We start from the raw sequence: 18,504 nt of genomic DNA, 5'->3' as shown, positions 1-18,504 counted from the left end.
CAACAATATATCAGCAGTGTGCTTTACAAATCATTCTACAAGAATACAAACAAAAAAATACAACTTGAACACAACAAAATAATTGAAATAACAAACAAATACAGATTACTTTTAGACTTTTGTTGTGAGCAGCAAACAGTTCAGCCAACAGACGCTGAGCTCTCCCTCAGTCTCGCTCAGAGTCAGCAGAGCATCAGGAGACAGGATGAATTTACCTTGGTCACCTGTCTGATGGTCTTTGTCCACCACGATGGCGCCTGTCAGCTGGGTGCTGTCCTCGTCTGGCAGTGGAGCGTCTGAGCTGACGCAGTAGAATAAGGCACATATGGGGTCAAACTCAGGGTCGGGCTCCAGGTCACGTCGGGACCTGGCGTGAAGCTCCATGCCCATCAGAGTGAGGTACTGGACCTGAGGCGCAGAGGCAGGAACGAAAGACGTGTGTCAGGAGGTAAAACAGCAGACAGCGTGAAGAGAGGCTGGGACACGGCGCTGTGAGGCTCACCTCGTGCAGAGCTTTGGCTTCCTGCAGGTTCTGCATGCTGACTCTGAAGCCATACGAGTTGGCGATGCTGGGCCCTTCGATCTGAGAGTTCTCTTTCTTTGGCGCATTCAGAGCAGCAAACTGGTTCTGTGAGGGACACAGAAACACTTTGGCTCATCAGAAGAATAAAAACACCCACCTGAGCCTGACCTTACTCAGCTTACAGGTGGGGTTTAAAGGACAGTACCGTGCTTTTTAAACTGGGGCCTGATTTGATGACAAACTGATACAAAAAAAACTGCACTGTTAGTTTTTGTTTTTGACGTGAGATATTCAGACATGTTTGTGATCAGAACAGGTGCATTGTGGGTCTCTGAATGAAAACAAGCAGCAGTGATCTGACCTTCATCTGTGTGTTCAGTAACACTCTCCTCAGCGGGTCTGCTTGGCTTCTCCTCCTCTGCTGGAGCCTCTGAGAAACAGGATCTGCTGCGGGAATAAAACAGAGCAGAGCTAAGGAACAGTGAGCATTAAAGGGATAGTCCATCTATTTTTTAAGTTGAGTATTTTGAGGTAAATGTGCTCCTCTTCGGGAAAGCACAGGAGACAGCAGTCAGCATGGACCCTGTTTGAAGAAGCTAGAGGCAGGATGTGTGTTACTGCAGGAGAAGGACTGACTCATTAAGAGAGTTTAGACAACATTTCAGTTTGAAAGTTAATTCTGCTAAGGTTAGCTGCTATAAGAGAGTGAAATAAACACTTTAAATGACCGCATCTTGATCCAGATAGAGACATGAGGATGGTCCAACAAAGACTGAACCATCTTGTGTCTGATCAGTTGTGTGGTCTTTAATGATATTTTGTCTAAGTGTTGTTTTTTGGTGAGTCCAGATGCGTGATTTTTAGTTCCTCATTATCCACTTGATTAAACTGATTTTCTGTTGTTGTCTGTGACTGTCTGAGGTCTTAATCACTTAACAGAACTTGTTTAATATTAATGTTTTTAAATGTTTATAATTCATGGACTTTTATCCATGAAATACAAACAGAATTCATTTGTGTGTAAACTGTTTACAGAAGAAAGTATGCAAAATACTGAGATCATCTCTGTTTTTTCTTAGTCCTCTCCTATTTCTATTGATTCTTTCATGGGCTCTACAAAATGTACAAATGCTCTGGACGTCTCCTACCTGTTACATATTAATGAACATCAAAGTTAGATTGCATAATAGATATATAGATGTAATCCTTGGTAACTTGAATCTGAAACTATAATCTTGATTCATACTTGTGCTCTAATAATCATAGTCAACTCTATTCATGGATTTATTTACCATGCTCACCTTGAACTTGTTTTAGCTGGTGGCATATTTTGATTTGTTTCTATGACCTAATTTTTATCAACTAACTTTTTTTCAATCTTTTCTTGTTTATATGTTTTTAAAAGTTATTTTTCTAGGATTTTAACGAGAAAAGAGAGGATAATGGATAGATTAGAAAAGGGGTATCTTGTATTTATGGATATTGATTTTTATTGAATGTAAATTTTCATTTTTTAAAATAAACTTTCCTTTTACAGCATTGAGTGCTTTGTTACGTCTTCTCCCTCTCGTGCTGACTGTTGGTTTTTGTTTCAAGAAGGCTAACTCATCCACTGCAGACCAAACCAACTTACAGGTAAAAATAAAGTAACCTTAAACCAACAGGCAGGAGCCTTTAAAACACATTATTTGTAAATTTCATGAATTATAAATATTAGAACATGGGCTAAATAAGTTTGGTTGGTATTCAAACCTACTAAAACGTGCCTTCAATCATCAGTGTTCACCAATATGGTGTCAGATTTTGTACAGATGATTTTCATACACAACGAGAGCAAAGCGCTCTATCAGCATTTCATGAATGAGCCCCGGTGTGTGTAGTTGTATCAACAGTCTGTGAAAACACACAAACAAGAACGTGCTGTGATATGAGAAGGAGGAAGGACAGTTTGATTTGAGTCTGTGCTGGCCTCAGCTCTGTCTGACCCAAACAGATCATATACAGAGAGTTAGCACGTCCGCGCATAAGGTCTCTGTGCAGATGGCGACACGTCACCAAAGTAACGGCTGTGAAACCATCCACAAGCAGAGTTAACGCCTGAACCTGAAGTGATTTCTTACACACTGGACTTGTTTCAGAGGCTGAAGTGTTGACTCAGAGCTGATGGTCCTGTCTGCAGTGACATGAGGCTCCTCACACAGCGACCATCCTGACTGTTATATACTGAACACAGTGCACTGAGTAAAGCTGCTTCTCACCTCCTAATATGGGAGTACTGCACACCGGCTCCAGCTCCTCCCTGCTCCTTCTCCGCCTTCTTAAAAATGGGGTGCTGTGCAGAGGGAGGGGGCTGGTCTTCTCTTCCTCCTTGGTGCCGACACGGATGATTGAAGGACTCAGATCACCACCTGGTCTTTGAGGGGAGTTGGAGAGCTGAGGTGACTGTGGTTCTGAGGAGTTCTGCCTGTGGTGGCTGGGCCGGTCTGGTCCTGAGGGGCTGGACTGAGAGGACTGCTGCCAGGTAGGCAGCTCTGGAGACTCTGGAGAGGTGACTTTATCATCATGCTCATCTTTGTCCCCACCTTCCTGCTCGATATCTCCATCCTCAGAGAGTGGGCTGACCTGAGTGGAGTTGCTCTGACAGGCTGAGCTCCTCACAGGAGTTATGATCAAAGACAGGTTACGTTTCTTTCTCCTCTGAGTCCTGATGCTGGAGAGCCTCTCACAGAGCTCAACATTCACAGCCGGGGGCTCAGTCTTCTCCTGGTTTCCCTCTACATCCAGAGCTTTCTTCTGGAGTCTAGTGTCTCTTCTTCCTTTCTGTAAGCTCTCGTACTGTCTCCGGGCTTCCAGCCACAGCTGCACGCGCTCTCTGCTGGGCGGGTTCTTACAGGGCAGAAGGATGACCTTCTTACCACCAGCTGAGGACGGGTTCAGCTCCGTCTGCTCCTGTCTTGCCTCTGAGACCTCGGCTTCCTTGTTTTGTGAAGATGAGGTTAAAGCTGAGGCGGGGTGAGACATGGCTGAGAAGGCCATCTTCCAGAAATGGAGGCCCTCCAAAGACAAGTCCCCGTTGAACTCTGTCAGCTCCTTCGCCAGTCTGGTTTCCACCGTTAGCTTACGACCACCGACCTCCCTGTGGAGAAGACACACAGGGAACAAAATTCAACAAGTTTTTAAAATTATCACTTCAGCAAATCATCAAAGCTTCAAATGTCCAATTTTAAAAAGTCATCTTCCTAAAGTCAGATCAAAATCGGACACAATGCATCAAAAAAGTAGTCCTGGTCTACATACTGTGAATATTTAATCTGAAAAAACCTGTATCAGCTATTACACAATAATTAAAATAATATAATATACACTAACACACAAGGGTGAATCTTCGTACATGCACAGTTACTCATGTCCTAGCTAAAAGTTTTATCAGGCAAACCGTCTTACATGGGCTTTCCAGGTGCATCCGACGGGTCGCTGCAGAACGGCTCCTGGAAGGTGGCCTCAGACATCTCCAGGTCCAGTAAGGTACCAAGGATCTCCTCCCGACTCGGGGGGGACATAAGGGGTTTGAGGATGTGGGCTCCGCCTCCTGTCCCCCGCAGTAGCTGGCTTGTCCTCACCTGGGACAAAGAGCTGATGGAGCGTGGGGAGCTGCTGGGTGTGGTGGAGGTCAGTCCATCGATGCCCTCCATAAGCTCTCCTGTGGAGGAGCCGTCGTTGTCGACAAAGGAGGCGGAGCTTAAAGGCAGAGGGAGGACGGGGTCAAAGACGGAGAAGAGCAGCTCTCTCCTCTCACAGTGGAAGTCCTGAAAGGGGCTGAGTGTGTGAGCTTTACCCAGAGAGAAGTCCCACTCTCTGTTTTTCATCTTCTCGGGGTCCAGGGGTGTGAGGTGGTTTGGTAAAGACTCTCCGTTATCAGCTCGGTCAAAGAGGTCCGGACTGACATGTTTGGGTTTGAGAGCGTCGTCTCCTGAACCTGAGAGCCGGTCCAGCTTCTTCTCCACACCTGGAGCCTGAGCAGACACCGCTTCCTGACTGACATCGCTCAGGAACTTCACAGGTAGGTTTTTATCAGTCAGCACAAACTGGCTGCCGCTGTAGGGGCTGGAGAACTCCGTCTGTCCAATGGCGTTGATATCAAAGGTGTAGTTGTGGGGCAGCTCTGGGGACAGGCTGTCCTCTATGAAGGTGCAGCTGTCCATGCCTGGGTCAGACAGGAAGACGGGGCAGTCATCAGACACGCTGCCTTCCTGCTTCACCGACACAGGCTGGGAGCTGCCTGCCTTTCCTTTCCGGACTCTGGGCTTCTTCTCCTTGGGGGTGGTGGGTTTGGGGGTTCTGGGTTTGCGAGGAGTGGTGGAGGGAGCTCTTCTGGATTTGGTTGCTTTAGCAGCTGGGTCTAGCAGAGCTGTGGCCTGAGCGAGAGCAGTGGAGTGGCTGTCTGTGCCGACGGTCTGAAGAGGGAGGGCCTGTCCCTGCTGCCGTCTCTGGAGGAGCTGCTTGAGGACAGCCAGGCCGGAGGGCGTCTCAGAGAGAGGGGGGAACTCTCCATTCTTAGGGCCTGAGTGTGGGGAGGCCGCTGGTTTGGAGTCCTGACTGTCTCTGGATGGTTGACCAGCAGGAGGCGTCTGAGGAGCTGTGCTCTCCTGTGAAGACTCCATCTTTACAGCAGAGGTTTGGCAGCCCTGCTGCTTGAACTGAACAGGCACTGAGAGGCTCTGGTTGACCTCCATGATGGACGTCTCGCAGTCCTCCACCTTTGGTTCCACAGGCTGGGCTGCTGGCTCACAGTCTGATCCATCTGCAGTCTGAGAGCTGTCCTGGGTTCTTCTGTTTGGGCTCCCTGGCTGCTGAAATGGAGGGACTTCTTGAGAGGAACTTTCAGAGCCAGGGACCTCGTCCTCTTGGAACAGGAGCTGGGACTCCTCCTGGCTCTGTGGTTCCTCCGTCTTCTTCCTCCGAGGTTTCCTCAGTCTCTTTGTGGATGTGGAGCTGTTATCAGAGGCCTCTTCTGGAGTTTTCTTCCTCTGCCGGGGAGCAGCAGCGCTGCTTCTTTTGGCTTTTTCCTTTTTGGGTTGTTCTTCCTCTGGGGGCTTGCTCACTCTCCTCTTGGTGTCGGTGCCTCTCTTGGGTCTGGCAGGTTGACGCCTCCTCTGAGCTGCTTTGGGTGGGGACTCTGTGTCTGGTTGGAGAAAGGCTGAGCTGAGACATGGGTCACTGAGAGGGTTTATCAGCTGCTCTGAGCAGCTGGAGTCCATGAGGCGGTCACTGGGGGACCAGCATCGAGGGGGTGTTGAGTCTGTCGGGCTGGGGGATCTGTCAGAGAGGTATCCTAGCTCCATCATGACGTCAGTGTAGTCTCCACTGTGGTCATCAGCCAGCTCACAGTAACAGGGCCGAGGGGGAGGGAGGGAGGGCAGGAGGGGGCCTCTCTGACAGCCGTTAGTCTTTCGGACTCTATCACGTGATCCGACCTGAGCTTTGGGTGGTTTACTGACTGTTTTCTTGTTTGTGGAGTTGACCTTGGCTTTTCTCTTGGGGTGTTTTTTAGCCTTTGGCTCAGTGACGGGGAACTTCTCAGCTGTGGATTCTGGTACTTTAGGCCAGAAATCCTTCAGAGGAGCTAATTTATTGTACTGCTCCAGCTTGTCTTGTGTTAGTAAGACCACCTGCTCCTCTGAGTTCAGTTTGGACATCTTCACCAGCATGTTTTTCTGCCCTTTGAACCTGTTGATGATGATGTATTTGATGATGATAGGTGGCTCCTTTTTGCGGCGTTTCTGGTATTTGACTTCCTGTCTGTCAGAGACGTTTGGGTCTTTGAGCCGTTCCTTGGCGGGGGCGTGGTTTTTAGAACGAATGGTGCCTGAGAATTCCCCGTCCTCGCTGTCATAAATCATCTTGCGCTTGGTCCTCAGGGTGTACTTGCTCCCGGGCAGGGCGGAGGGTTTGGTGCAGGTGACTTTAGCAGACAGGTCTTGCAGAGGGTTGTCCTCTGGTGAATCAGCAGCTTCCTCAGAACTGGCAATGACAGCTGGGACAGAGGTGACAGCGGTGACAGTGGGGACGGCTGGGACATCGGGAACAGGAGACTCTGCTGGTGGTTCTGTCTGCTCCGTTAGAGTGTCCTCACTGTCTGGCTCCTGCTCTGTGATTGGCTCTGCCTTGACCGTCAGCTCATCTTTGATTGGCTCAGCCTTTCCCTCTGGTTTTTCCTCCACATCAGTCATCTCTGCGTCTGTGGTCACCTGACTGTCGGATGTTACTGAGGTGAGGTCAGAACTGAGCTGGGTGTCAGAGGTAGAGCTTACACCTGTGTTGATTTTGTTCCTGGCTCCCACCATCCCAAGCCTCTTTTTACCCATCCTCATCCTTGGTCTCCGGGGTGGCGTGGGCTCCAGCTCGCTGCAGGACTCGGGCAGCTTCTTGCCTCCAGTTTTCTTCCTGCTGAGGCAGTTGGAGAGGATGACGCTGGGGAAGAACTTGTAGTGTGCTTCCTGCTGGGCCACTATTGTCCTCTCAGTCTTGTTTTCCTGATAATCTTCATACCTGATTTTGAGCTCTCCAACATCTCCCTCTTCACTGTCCCGCGCCATGTCTTCCTCCTGAGGGTCCAGGAACTCGTCCTCGTCCTCCATAGGTGACGGGGATGAGGAGATGTTCATCAGGATGGGACTCTTCCTGTCCTTCTGGCTCAGTTCCAGCTCAGTCTTGGTGGAGCAGTTCCTCAGCTCTGAGTAGCAGAGGGAGATGGTCCTGTGGTTCTGGAGGATGGACAGACAGTTCTTTTCTACATTCTTTATGCTGCCATACTTCTTTCTGTTTTTGGTCACCTTCCCATTTCCAAATGTAAAACTTTCTAGATCCGTCTCATTCAGAGCTAAGGAGGTTTTTTTGTCGTATGTGTACAGAGGTCGTATGTCCTCTGTGTCCCCGCAGATTGAGGACGCCTCAGGGTGATTGGCTATCTTACAGGGGATAGGGTGTTTGACCGGAGGGATGTAGGGGATCTCTTTATTGACTTTAAACCCTGTCGAACATTCACTGCTGCTGTCCTGGCTGCTCTTTGACTGAAAGTGCTTGTCGAGTGGTTGCTCCGTGTCCAGCACGTGACCCGGTCTGTGCTCAGGATGTTTGCACTCGAGGAGGGTCTTAGCTGAGGAGGGTGGCTCCAGGTGAACCGTCTCTCTGGGGAAGGGGTTTCTCTTCACGAGCATCTTCTCTGTGACTATGAGAGAAGACTGCGTCCTGGAGCCGCTGTCAGTTAACGATGAATCTGCAGACACAGCAGAGGAAAAAGAGACACCTCAGTGAGATCATTTCACTCTGTGAATTACTTTTATCTTGATGCTGAGTCTTTACAGAGGACCTCAACAAAGAGCTCGGGTAACGTTAGTTTTGAATTGTTGGTATATAAATAAAGAATGATTGTTATTTTCCTCTATTTTAAGATGAATCTAAAATAAAAAGAAGCAAACCAGACGAGCTTCACCCAGTAAGAGGAATATTTCTGATGTTAGCCATCTATATTACAGGCTTTTTACTTTAACCCAGCACCAAAATCTGCCTTTACAGTTTAATTCCGAAAAAACTGTTCCTAACACCATGATATAAGTTATGACTGCTAGATTTTTTTCCCACACAGCCGAAAACCCGCTCCTTCTACTGTCAGGTCTGTTTCCTTAGATCCTGGATGGAGCATGAAGCAGCAGGGACGCTCAATAAGTGTCAAGCTAACATTTAAGGGCTGTCTCAGCAGGAGACGACTCACCGCTGCTCTCGTCTGCAGCTCCGTCCAGCTGAGGGATGGACAGGTTGGCGAACAGAGAGCTATTCCCGCTCCAGTCCATGTCATCGTCAGAGGACTCCTGCTGCTCGTCACTGAGACCGTCCTCCGGCTCCTTCACAGCAGACCTGCACACAGAGGGATGACAGGCACTGAATCAACGACACTAACACACACAGAGCTACTGACAGCACGCACTACACGGCTCACTCTGCGGCTCATGTTCGTTCTCACACCCCAGAAATCTTTAACAAGGCGGCTGTTATCAGCTCAAGTCATGCTCAGGGGGAGAAGTGTGAGCAGGTGCTGCAGAGTCAGCATGAAAGTGACAAACAGAAACCAGGAACTTTTAACTATTTGAAAATAAACTCAACTAATGGGCTGATCACCAGGAATCACCCAGAAACTGATGATTTGAAAGGAAACTAATATGTGACAGAGCTTTATGTCATGTTTGATATGTTGTGCTTTTATGGTCTGTGTGTTATAAGTTTTTAGACTGAGCTGTTTCTGACTGCTGCAAAGAGCTGGATGAAAGCTGATCACCAGGTTTACTTTAGAATATAGTAATAACATAATTCAGTTGGACTCTACTTGTGTTTTTTGACTCAAATTAATCAGAGACGGACTCACCTCTGTAAGTTTGAGCTCTCCGGCAGCTCTCTGTCCCACCTCTGTGACATGATCACACTAAGCTCTGCCTCCTCCCTCTCATGCTCTGGCTCCGCCTCCTCTTCATCACTGTTGCAGTGGTAGCTCCGGGCTCCAGGGAGGGACTGCGACTGAGAGTTCTGCCTGACTGGGGTCCTCCTGAAACCATCGTCCTCCAGACCGGCCAGCAGGTCGATTAGGGCGTGGTCAGGGCTGTCATCTGCGCAACCAAAGAGAACCACGATGTGACATCACTCAGGTGAGGGTAAAAAGTTATACTATTTGCCAACGGGGTAAGGAAAAAAGGTTTGAGTTTTCACAACGATCGATTGTCAGGTGTTTGAGGATCAGAGCAGGAGCCGTACCTAACAGAGGAGAGTGACTGGACGTCTGTGAAGGAGGCAGGAAGGTCTGACTGCTCTCCAGGAGACTCAGGATGGCCTCTTCGTCCACCACAGCCTCCTCTGGGAATACTTTACTGCTCCTGACAGAGGTGTCTAAGACCAGAGGAAGAGAGCATCATTAGCATCATTAGCATCAGCGGCGCAGCACATTTAACACATGAGACAGAGCTAGACCGAGATAATCCATAAAGACAGGCCCATCAACACACAGGCTGCAGCACAGCAGGGACGGTTCAGCACCAGGTCAGTGTCTGTGTGTGTGTGTGAGTGTGTGTGTGTGTGTGTGCCGTCCCTGGCAGCTACTTTGTGCTCCTGTGGGACACTTGGCAGACACAGTGCCTGCAGATTAGGCTAATACAAATCACTGAGAGCCACACTTTGAACCCCGCACACAGCTGGAGCCAAGAGACAAACGCTACTTTCAACAGCTTCCTCTGAATCCTGACACTCAGGCGGGAGAAGGGAGACAAACAGGGGAGCAGGGAGTGTAGTTTTTATCTAAGAATTAGATAAAACAGCCAATCCATTTTACTCAGAAAGGTCTTAATTTTCGCGTAGTCCTAGTTTTCTCTCAGAGCTTTTCACATAAATCGTAAGTTCTTCACCTGGTTGTGAGTCTCTGTGCAACTCCAAAGCGTTTGCAGGTGTACACGGCAGACCCTCAGAGGTCAGGGGGTCAGAGTGGAGAGTGAGTTCACCGGGGAAGTCCTCTTGGTCCTCTGTGTCACCAGCAGACAAACTCTGAGTCCTGAAGAGGTTAAGACAGATATACAGAAAAGGTTAGTGAAGTGTAAAACTTCAACCTTATGTGACTGAAATTCTCTCTGCTCCTGAAAAACTTGAATTCATGTGTTTCCAGTGAATTGCATTAATGTGATTAATGCAACAGCACAGATCTGATTAAACATCTCATCACTTTATTTCAGGCTCCATTCTCCATCTCATAGTGTTCCTGAGGTGTTATATTCTGGAGATTGTAGGGACAGACGTCCTGAGATCCCAGCTGTGTGGAGACACTTGGATCAGGTGCTTGCAGCAGTTGATTTCTCCTATTTCCACCTGCTTTGAGTGAGCTTAAGCAGCGCTGCGAGCCGAGCTGTTACCTGAATCACAGAGCGGAGGACCTTCTGGTATCTGCCCTCACAGTCATGTCTCATTAGCATCTCTTTACTGCAGGTCTCAATCAGGGGAAGTGCTCTGTTTACACTCTGTGTGTGTGTGGGTGGCTGCACATGTGTGGGGAGAGACTCTAGTCTGGCCAGTGAGTGTGTGTGTGTGTGTGTGTGTGTGTGTGTGTGTGTGTGTGTGTGTGTGTGTGTGTGTGTGTGTAGGAGAGGGAATATGAATGGAAAATGGGCAGGCAGCCAGCTCTGGCTTTGTATCCCTCCAGACTGCTCTGAGCAACAAGCTGCCGATCACGCTCCCTTACCCATGCTGCCCTGCTGCATCGCCTAGCAACTCACCACTTTGTGACCGAAATATTGAAATGTAGACAGAGCAGACGACCGCCGCTCGCAATTTCACGGAAACAGTCACAGAGAAGAGAAAATGAGTGATGTTTTCAGAGCTGATCCGGACCTTACAGAAGACTCCTCTGGTCTGAGTCAGCAGCAGGAGGTTTAGATCACGGTGCCCTAAAGGATGCAGCTTTAAATCCCACAATGAGCCATAACATACAAAATCTAACACCTTGAGCAGGCCTTTGAGCATGTGTGGTCAACCCAAACTTAGAGACCCAGCTTAAAAAAAGCAATAATTAAAATAAGTTTCATCATCTCTCTTGGTGAGCATAAGGTAATTTCTCTCATGAGAAAAAAAAAACATAAAATGTCAGATTCTGCAGCATCTGCACATCAGCAGCTGCTTTTCCATGAAACGATTACTCAAAGCATTTTAGCTTCAACATTTCATCTTTATCGCAACATCCCATGCATGACTAAGACATCTTAGTCAGCTTATTTAAAACTGCACTGTAGCATCAAAAGAAGAGCACGATGGTACAGAGATGCAGAGTGAAACAGGAGGGCGTAGAGATCAAACTAAAAGTTAGATACAGATTCCATGAAGGTTAAAGGTGTCAACTAAAAACTTTAAAGCAGGTGTTTCACAGTATAAAAAGTCATGGTTTTCCAGCTGTGGTCCAAACTACAAGGAGTGACTAATGAATGCTGGCTGATGAAGGATGGATGCCTGTCTGATAAAAAAGGAGGTTAAATATGTGAAGCGACGCCTTGCTTACTTTCCAGAGAGTGATGTTGGTGTGACACTGAGAGAGATTTCATCATTTGGAGCCTCTGCTCCGTCGGGCCGTGTGAGGGAAAGCCTCAGGAGAGTCAGTCAGCACGTGCCACCGTCTGCCTGTCTCTTAATTAGTCTGCTAGCTAACGACTTTGGAGGCCACAGGGGAGGGAGCCTGGCAGGCGTCAGGAGACTACTACCGCGATTAACACATCTCTTTTTGAAGCCACGCCCCCTCGCCGCCTTTCCTAGCTCTGCTTCACAGACAGAGAGAGAGAGAAGGATGGTGGATGAGTAAGGGGAGCAGGAATCAGATGGACACACTCACACAGCGGCATAAGCTAAACAGGGCTGGTGAATTTAACCTTCTCCAGGGACACAAGGATTCTTCTCTGACAGACACCATCAACCAGCTTTCTGTTTCAGCTCTTTATGGTCTGTTTATGTGACTCCATGAGTGGAAGCTGTGCTGTGTCTAACAAGCCATGTATGGGCTGTAAAGCTGTTTATCACAGTAAAGCATAAGGGCCTGTGTCCACTAACATCTGTAGTACTGGAAGCTCCTGTTTTCTGTAGCAGTTCAGTCTCACTTCTAAAAGCGTTGGAGCTTCCAGTATCAGCTTCATTGGAAACAACAGTGAGGAGAAACTACTCAGACTTGTATTTTTAATAGTCTGAGTAGTGAGTAGTAAAAATACTGAGTAGTATTTTTAAGGGTGTGACTACAGGGGCTTGTATATATGTTGAGTCATTTTACAAAAGGGACCATTAGTCTAAACACATCATTATAAAATGGCCTATCTAGCATTAGCCACATGCACCAGAGCAGATAACTGTCCAGTAAACAAGTTACAGCATGAAAGCGAAGCAGGTATAGACAACGTCATGACTCAGGGAAACCTCCCAGAAAACCTCTATCCAACAAATTTGAATTGTGTATCGCTACTACCCATACACTGCAATAAACATTGCAGGCTGTAGCTGTGTGACTGAGAGAAGATCAAGAAAAAAAAAAAAGAAAAAAAAAAAAAAAGAAAATTTTCAGTGGAAGAAATTGACACTTTATTACAACAATATAGAATGAACAAACAAACAGCTGTTAACAGCTGTTACCGTCAAAGACTAGAAACAAAGAGAAAGAGAAGATTTGAGCAATATGAAAGCTGCTCGGAGGAACAAGCACTGCGGCAACCTCCCAGTAACTCTATGTATAACTTTACAAGAATCTGCTCTAATACATTTCACCACACACATCTTGGAAGGACCCAGACGAATAAAAACAAAGCAAACTTGCAAAACTGACAACAGCGAGCCTTGCAGGTTTGAAACTTCGATCGCCTCCGTTATCTCACCTACTAACTGAAAAATGTCACGTCTCTTGAATCTAAAATGGCTGTTTAGTGCCACATTGTCATACTTTTCCAAAAGATTCTTTGATTGAAAATTCTTCTTTATACGTGCTTTGTTGTGACAGAAATAGAAAACAGATCAAATGTTTTTGACAAAACATCAGGAAAATCTAAAGTCTAAGAGGCTTCAGAAACAGAGCATGAAAAAACAAAATATTTGTGAAAGCTGGTCCAGAAATAAAGGCTGGAGTTTAAAAATCTGTCTAAAAGAGGACTGAGCTGAGAAGTTAATTAAGAGGGCTAAAGCAACATATCACTGTAGAGCATTTACTGCCTACAGTAGAAGGCCTAAAGAACGAAACAGACTAAACTAAGTTTGGTAGGGATTTTTTTTGTGGAAAAAAATGAAAACGCAAGAGTTATAAGAAACAGAAGGCAGAGAAATAAGAGGTTGAAAGTGATCAGACTGCAAATCCTCCAGTCCTGTGTGAGGTTATGAGGAATCAGTGTGCAGACAGCAACAGACTGAGAGTGTTTAAGGAGGGAGTGACTGAGACAGAGAGGTAGAGGGAGACTCTTACCAAGACTGAGCTGTGTGTGTCTGTACATGTGTGTGCTCCATAAGTCTAACCCACACCACACGGTAAACTCTCACTGCTCCCACACCACCTCACTTCCTCCTGTCTGATATCAGAGGTTAGTGAACAGAAACCATCTGGATCTGATACAGAGCTGCAGAGCTACTTTTATTTACAGCAGGAAATACTTTCTGCCTGTGCAGGGAGGGAGAACGAGGAGGGGGGTCTCTCCTTCTCTTCTTTTTTTCCCTCATTCTCCACAGCCTCTGTCTCCACCTCCTCACTTCATCTGTTCAGATTTCACCATCTCTGCTTCCTGTGTCGGACAAACCTTCGCTTAAAGTCCAGGGCTTTAAAGCTCTGGTTTAAGTTTTGCCTCCAAACTGTGTGAATACAACATGCTGTCATCAGACCCACACTGGCCTAAACAGATGTATACTGAGTACAAACAACAGAACAATTAGAAACATCCTCAGTAAAAGCTGGGGATGTTTTTAGGGTTCATTTAACAGCTTCTTCAAGCGCAATGGCTCTCAAGCTGTAGAAGTGACTGACAGATCAATGATAAATATTAATGGCACATTTTTTATTTTATTCAGCCTCTATGTGACTAAAGGCTGATTTATGCTTGACGTGTCTGCAGGGTCCGTGTGGCTTCGTGCAGACGTCATTTTTGCACCTATGCTCCCTCGGGCAGTCCCTTTCATGCGTAAAATTTCTGCGCCATGCACTCAACCTACCAGACGGAGATGGGCGGACAAGACGGTGGAAGAGCAGGATGTCCTAGTGGTCAAGTGCAGAAACACAGGCATCTGTATGACTCTTCACACAGAGATCACCACAATAACCGAGTGGTAATAATTAATGGCGCGAAATTGCGGCCACTCTTGGCAGAGAAGAGGAGTCAGTTAAAAGAACCTGAAAAAGTCTCCAGAACAGATATGTTGTGTTGTAACAAAAGGCAAACTTCTTTGACTCTTGTTTAGTACTCTGGTAGATGTACGTTTGCGATACACTGCCCCCTGCAGTTTAGGAATGGATGCAAACAGATGCCGCACGGAGTGTTAAAAAGCATAAAAGCCTCACACATTCTTTCTTGTGTGTCTCATTTGTGCGCATCACATTCGTGCGGAAAGCATAACACAGCCATAACTGTGTGAGGAACAGTTCCTGGCATAGAACTGCAGCCAAACGTGGCAGGAAAGAGAAAAAAAAAAAGGTTGTTAACGGTGAAAAAATCTTCTTCTACTCTAGTTTGGTTCTGCAGTAGACATGTATATGTGAAACATCGCCCCCTGTAGCTTGGGAATGGAAGCAAACGGATGCTGTGCAGAGTGTCACAAAGCACAAAAGCCTCACGCACTCTCACATTGACCTTGTGCGTCTCATTTCCGCGAGTCGTGTTAGCGCTTTGGTGAGGCTGGCAGCAGCAAAGTTAACAAAGCATTAAGGTTAACAGCACACTGCTAAGACAAACTTGGGTAGATTTTGGACAGAAAGATTACTGATAAGTAAAACGTGTATGGGCAAGACAAGACAGGCATTAAGATAAAAGCTACAGCCCGGTCCACTCAAGCTGACAAAATCTCAAAGATCTTAACAGGAGCTTTAAATTTTCACAGAAGCAAAACAGGCTTCTGAAGCACTTCAAAGAAGCTCTTATTTTGAACGGATATGCCTGAAAGTAATTTTAAAAATGAAATGATCAACATAGTCATGCAAAACTGTGGTGACATTTGATAGTTATCAAATATTCTCCCTCTGAGGCCTGGAAGTGAAGCACTCAGCTGTTAGTAAATTAAAACCAACACTTCTACCCTCACTCCCTCACTCAGGAGACTCCCTCAGAGAAAAGTTAGATTTCTGTCTCTGCTCTGAAAAAAAAGAGAAGAGAAGGACAAATATACGGACGTGAAGCTAAGGGACTCGGGGCAAATGAGGACAAGCAGCGACTGGTCAATACAAAGACTGAGAGCTGTGACAGACGTGATGGATGTCGTCTGAGTCTGTTTTTAATGTGACTGACAGCATTGTGTGCTTCTTCTCACACACTGAGACTGTGTGATTGTGTGACTGTCCTCAGGGGACATGAGACAGTCGTCCACAGACCAGATCTGATCTGTCCCCGAACATCTGCTGAATCCTCACATCATCAAACCACAGATCAAAGGGAGGGATGAGGAACTTACAGGTCAAACTCGTTCTCCTTCAGGATCTCCTTGAACCTCTTCATGAAGAATTTCTCACTTTCTGTTGAAGCGACACATCCTCGATCTGAAAAACATCAGGCAGATTGTTTTAATAAAACTTTCTCTAGCGCTGTTTCAGCTCCACGGTTTATCCCAGAGTCAAATTCTTTACTAGGACTCAAACATGTTGATCATAACTGTGGTTAAATGTGGCTGTTACTCTCTGCAGTTAAATCGATAAAACGTGAAGATAAAACAGGATGAGCCACAGACCAAAACTGAATTATAGAGACGTTCATAAACCTGTCATGTATTTTTTATATGAACTGTCAGAGACCTGAGACAGTTTCAGTTCCTCTCTCTGAACCTTTCAGACCTGAGATGAAGTCTTTGGTAGACAGCCTACACATGTGGAAACAAACACATTTCATCACAACTGATGATGTGCTGGTATTTAACTTTCTTTTTCAGTCTGGGCGTGGGAAACTTGGGGCTCAGGACTTCAATGTTCTTCTTCGTGGTTAGAAAATAAAATTATGTCGCTGATCACACATTAATCAGACACAGTCCTGCTGCTGGAACCTGAGCACTGAGAGGGGATTTATCCACTGCTGAACATAGTTCACAACATGTCAGGTGTTTTTACAGGTGTCTAATTTGATAATTACGACACACAGACAGGTTGGCTCATCTTAACAAAGTGAGTTTATTCTGCCTCAGTTCCCTATCTGAAAAAGAAAAGACATGAAGAGAGCGTTTTTGGAGTGAAAGTTCTCACCTTGTGACTCTGGCGTTTCTATCTGCGAGGCCTGGTTCTTCTCTCTCCTCCTCTGCTTCTCGTCTTCCCAGATGGCCTGCAGGCCGGGGTTCCTGCCGATCTGATCTGAACACAGAGATGAGACAGTGCACAGTGTGTCAGCTGATCGTCCCATCACTTCTTATAACTGTGGGGTTTAAATCTGGATCAAAAGCGTCTTTGTTCTTCATGTACGAGGATTATAACAGAGTAAAAACACAGCAGTGCCAGACTTGAACCATAAATTTCACCCGTACATGCTGTAGATCAGAACCAGCGGAGCACAGACTGCACAGAGCGGAGGGGAAAGTCTGAGTCACTGCATGGGCTGTGTCTGCCTGGTTTGGCCTCTGCTTCTCTCTTTGCTCTGAGACAGATGCTCACAGAGCTTTATGTTTCTGAGTCCAGCCTGCTGTAAATCACCAGGACCTGCTGCACTCGGAGCTCCCTGCTAGAACAGCACATAATGTCCCAACCAAACATCCAGCTCAGAGTACTCTGCCAGGGTTACTTCAGGTCACAGCAGGGATGATGATGATGATGCAGAGTTTAAAAGTGTTACAAACTGCCCATTAACAGTTCAGGAAAATGTGAGCGTTCCCACAGAAAGGGAATGTACAACTTTGTACTGAAAGATGACATCTTTCAGCAGTAAACTACTTTCTTTTCGTTATAGGTGTGGACTTGCCTACTATTCAGGAGAGGGACAGCTGAAAAGATGGACTTTTGGAAAATAAACTTTGATTCAAACTTGTGCAAAGTTAACCCAATGCAGAACTAAGCCTGGGATGATATGCTACTCACGTGATTCGATTCTAGGGCTGCAACTAACGATTATTTTTAATGTTGACTAACCTATTGGTTATTTTTTTCTATCAGTCGACTAATCAAAGTTATTTTGTGTTTCAACCTAACTTAGCCTTTATAAAGTGCAGACCTTTAAAATTCAACCTGTGTTTTCCATTTTCACTGCATTTACTCCGTCAGGTTCTCACCTCTGATTGGTCAGCCCTGTGTCATGTTTGTGTTTATCTCATTCATGATGACATAAAAATATAAGTACAATACAAAATAAATAAATAAATAAATAAATAAATCTCAAAATGAAAGAAGCAGGTAACAAGAATATCAAGTTGTTGTTCGCAGTGTTAAACCGCTTATTAGTGACTTTGGGCTTATTTTCTAATGTTTATTTGCTCATTGGGGCTTGCTTTGCTCTCTGTGTGATCTCGCAGGACTCTCTTCCAGGTCTCCATGACAACGCGTTGAGTTTCGTTTCTCTACTTGGGCTACTTCCACTTCGCTCATGCGCACTCCGCCTCTCCTCCTCGTTGAGTGTTACCGGTGCAACGAGAGCTCCGTCGGATAATTGTCCTCTATTTTAAAAAGTTAGGGGAGTTTTGACACTAGTTTGTGACTCAGATTCTGAAAAACTGACAGAGAGCGAAGAAGACTCTCTAAATCATCAAGCATCTATCAGACGCTTAACACCGGGAGCTGTCAGGCTGTGTAAACTGGAGATTTAGAGCCTCCTTCTCACCGAATCGCCGTCGGGGCGCGGAGATTTTTCCTCACTAATATTCCTTATGTATGAACTTAGTGATCTTTTTTCATTAAAGTATCCGTTAACATGGTTCCTCATGCAGTGAATTAAAGTTACAGATGAGCCTTACCCCCTGGTATTTGAGTTCATTATATGACAAAAACAATAAAAACAATAATACGACGTGTCGACTATTAAAAAATACGTAGATAAATTTTTTATAGTCGACAAGTCGATTATGTCGATTAATAGTTGCAGCCCTATTCGATTCTATTATGATTTTTGGCGTGCCGCAAAATTAAATTGTGATTCTTCGACATTTATGATTATCACTTTGCTTTTTTAACTCCAGACCATGTGAAACAGTTAAATGGTAATGATAATGTCTCCAGACTATGTCAGGAGCCATATTTTCCAATAAAATGCACATCAGGTGAGTCAGAGAAA

The 18,504-nt window shown here is 46.0% G+C and overlaps 1 protein-coding gene across 3 annotated transcripts in view; it reads right to left on the bottom strand.

Annotated features, from left to right (window-relative positions):
• The window catches only part of rev3l (REV3 like, DNA directed polymerase zeta catalytic subunit), an 85,147-nt gene that overhangs the window by 15,164 nt on the left and 51,479 nt on the right, over positions 1-18,504 (bottom strand). For 2 of the 3 annotated variants that reach the window (XM_074685885.1, XM_074685886.1), the window contains exons 7-17: positions 16,497-16,601; positions 15,719-15,803; positions 9,970-10,112; positions 9,326-9,457; positions 8,943-9,180; positions 8,295-8,437; positions 3,968-7,799; positions 2,782-3,659; positions 885-970; positions 503-628; positions 216-408 (exon numbers count right to left, since the gene is read on the bottom strand). In XM_074685885.1, coding sequence (XP_074541986.1) covers positions 216-408; positions 503-628; positions 885-970; positions 2,782-3,659; positions 3,968-7,799; positions 8,295-8,437; positions 8,943-9,180; positions 9,326-9,457; positions 9,970-10,112; positions 15,719-15,803; positions 16,497-16,601 — 5,961 coding nt within the window. The remainder of the gene's footprint in view (positions 1-215; positions 409-502; positions 629-884; positions 971-2,781; positions 3,660-3,967; positions 7,800-8,294; positions 8,438-8,942; positions 9,181-9,325; positions 9,458-9,969; positions 10,113-15,718; positions 15,804-16,496; positions 16,602-18,504) is intronic. The other variant, XM_074685887.1, reaches the window with a different exon arrangement.

This window comes from Halichoeres trimaculatus, unplaced genomic scaffold, assembly GCF_033239565.1.
Source record: "Halichoeres trimaculatus isolate MK-OKI-2021-1 unplaced genomic scaffold, fHalTri1.1 fHalTri1_scaffold_13, whole genome shotgun sequence".
NCBI classification, from domain to species: Eukaryota; Metazoa; Chordata; class Actinopteri; order Labriformes; family Labridae; genus Halichoeres; species Halichoeres trimaculatus.
This window is presented reverse-complemented; position numbering and strand designations above follow the sequence as displayed.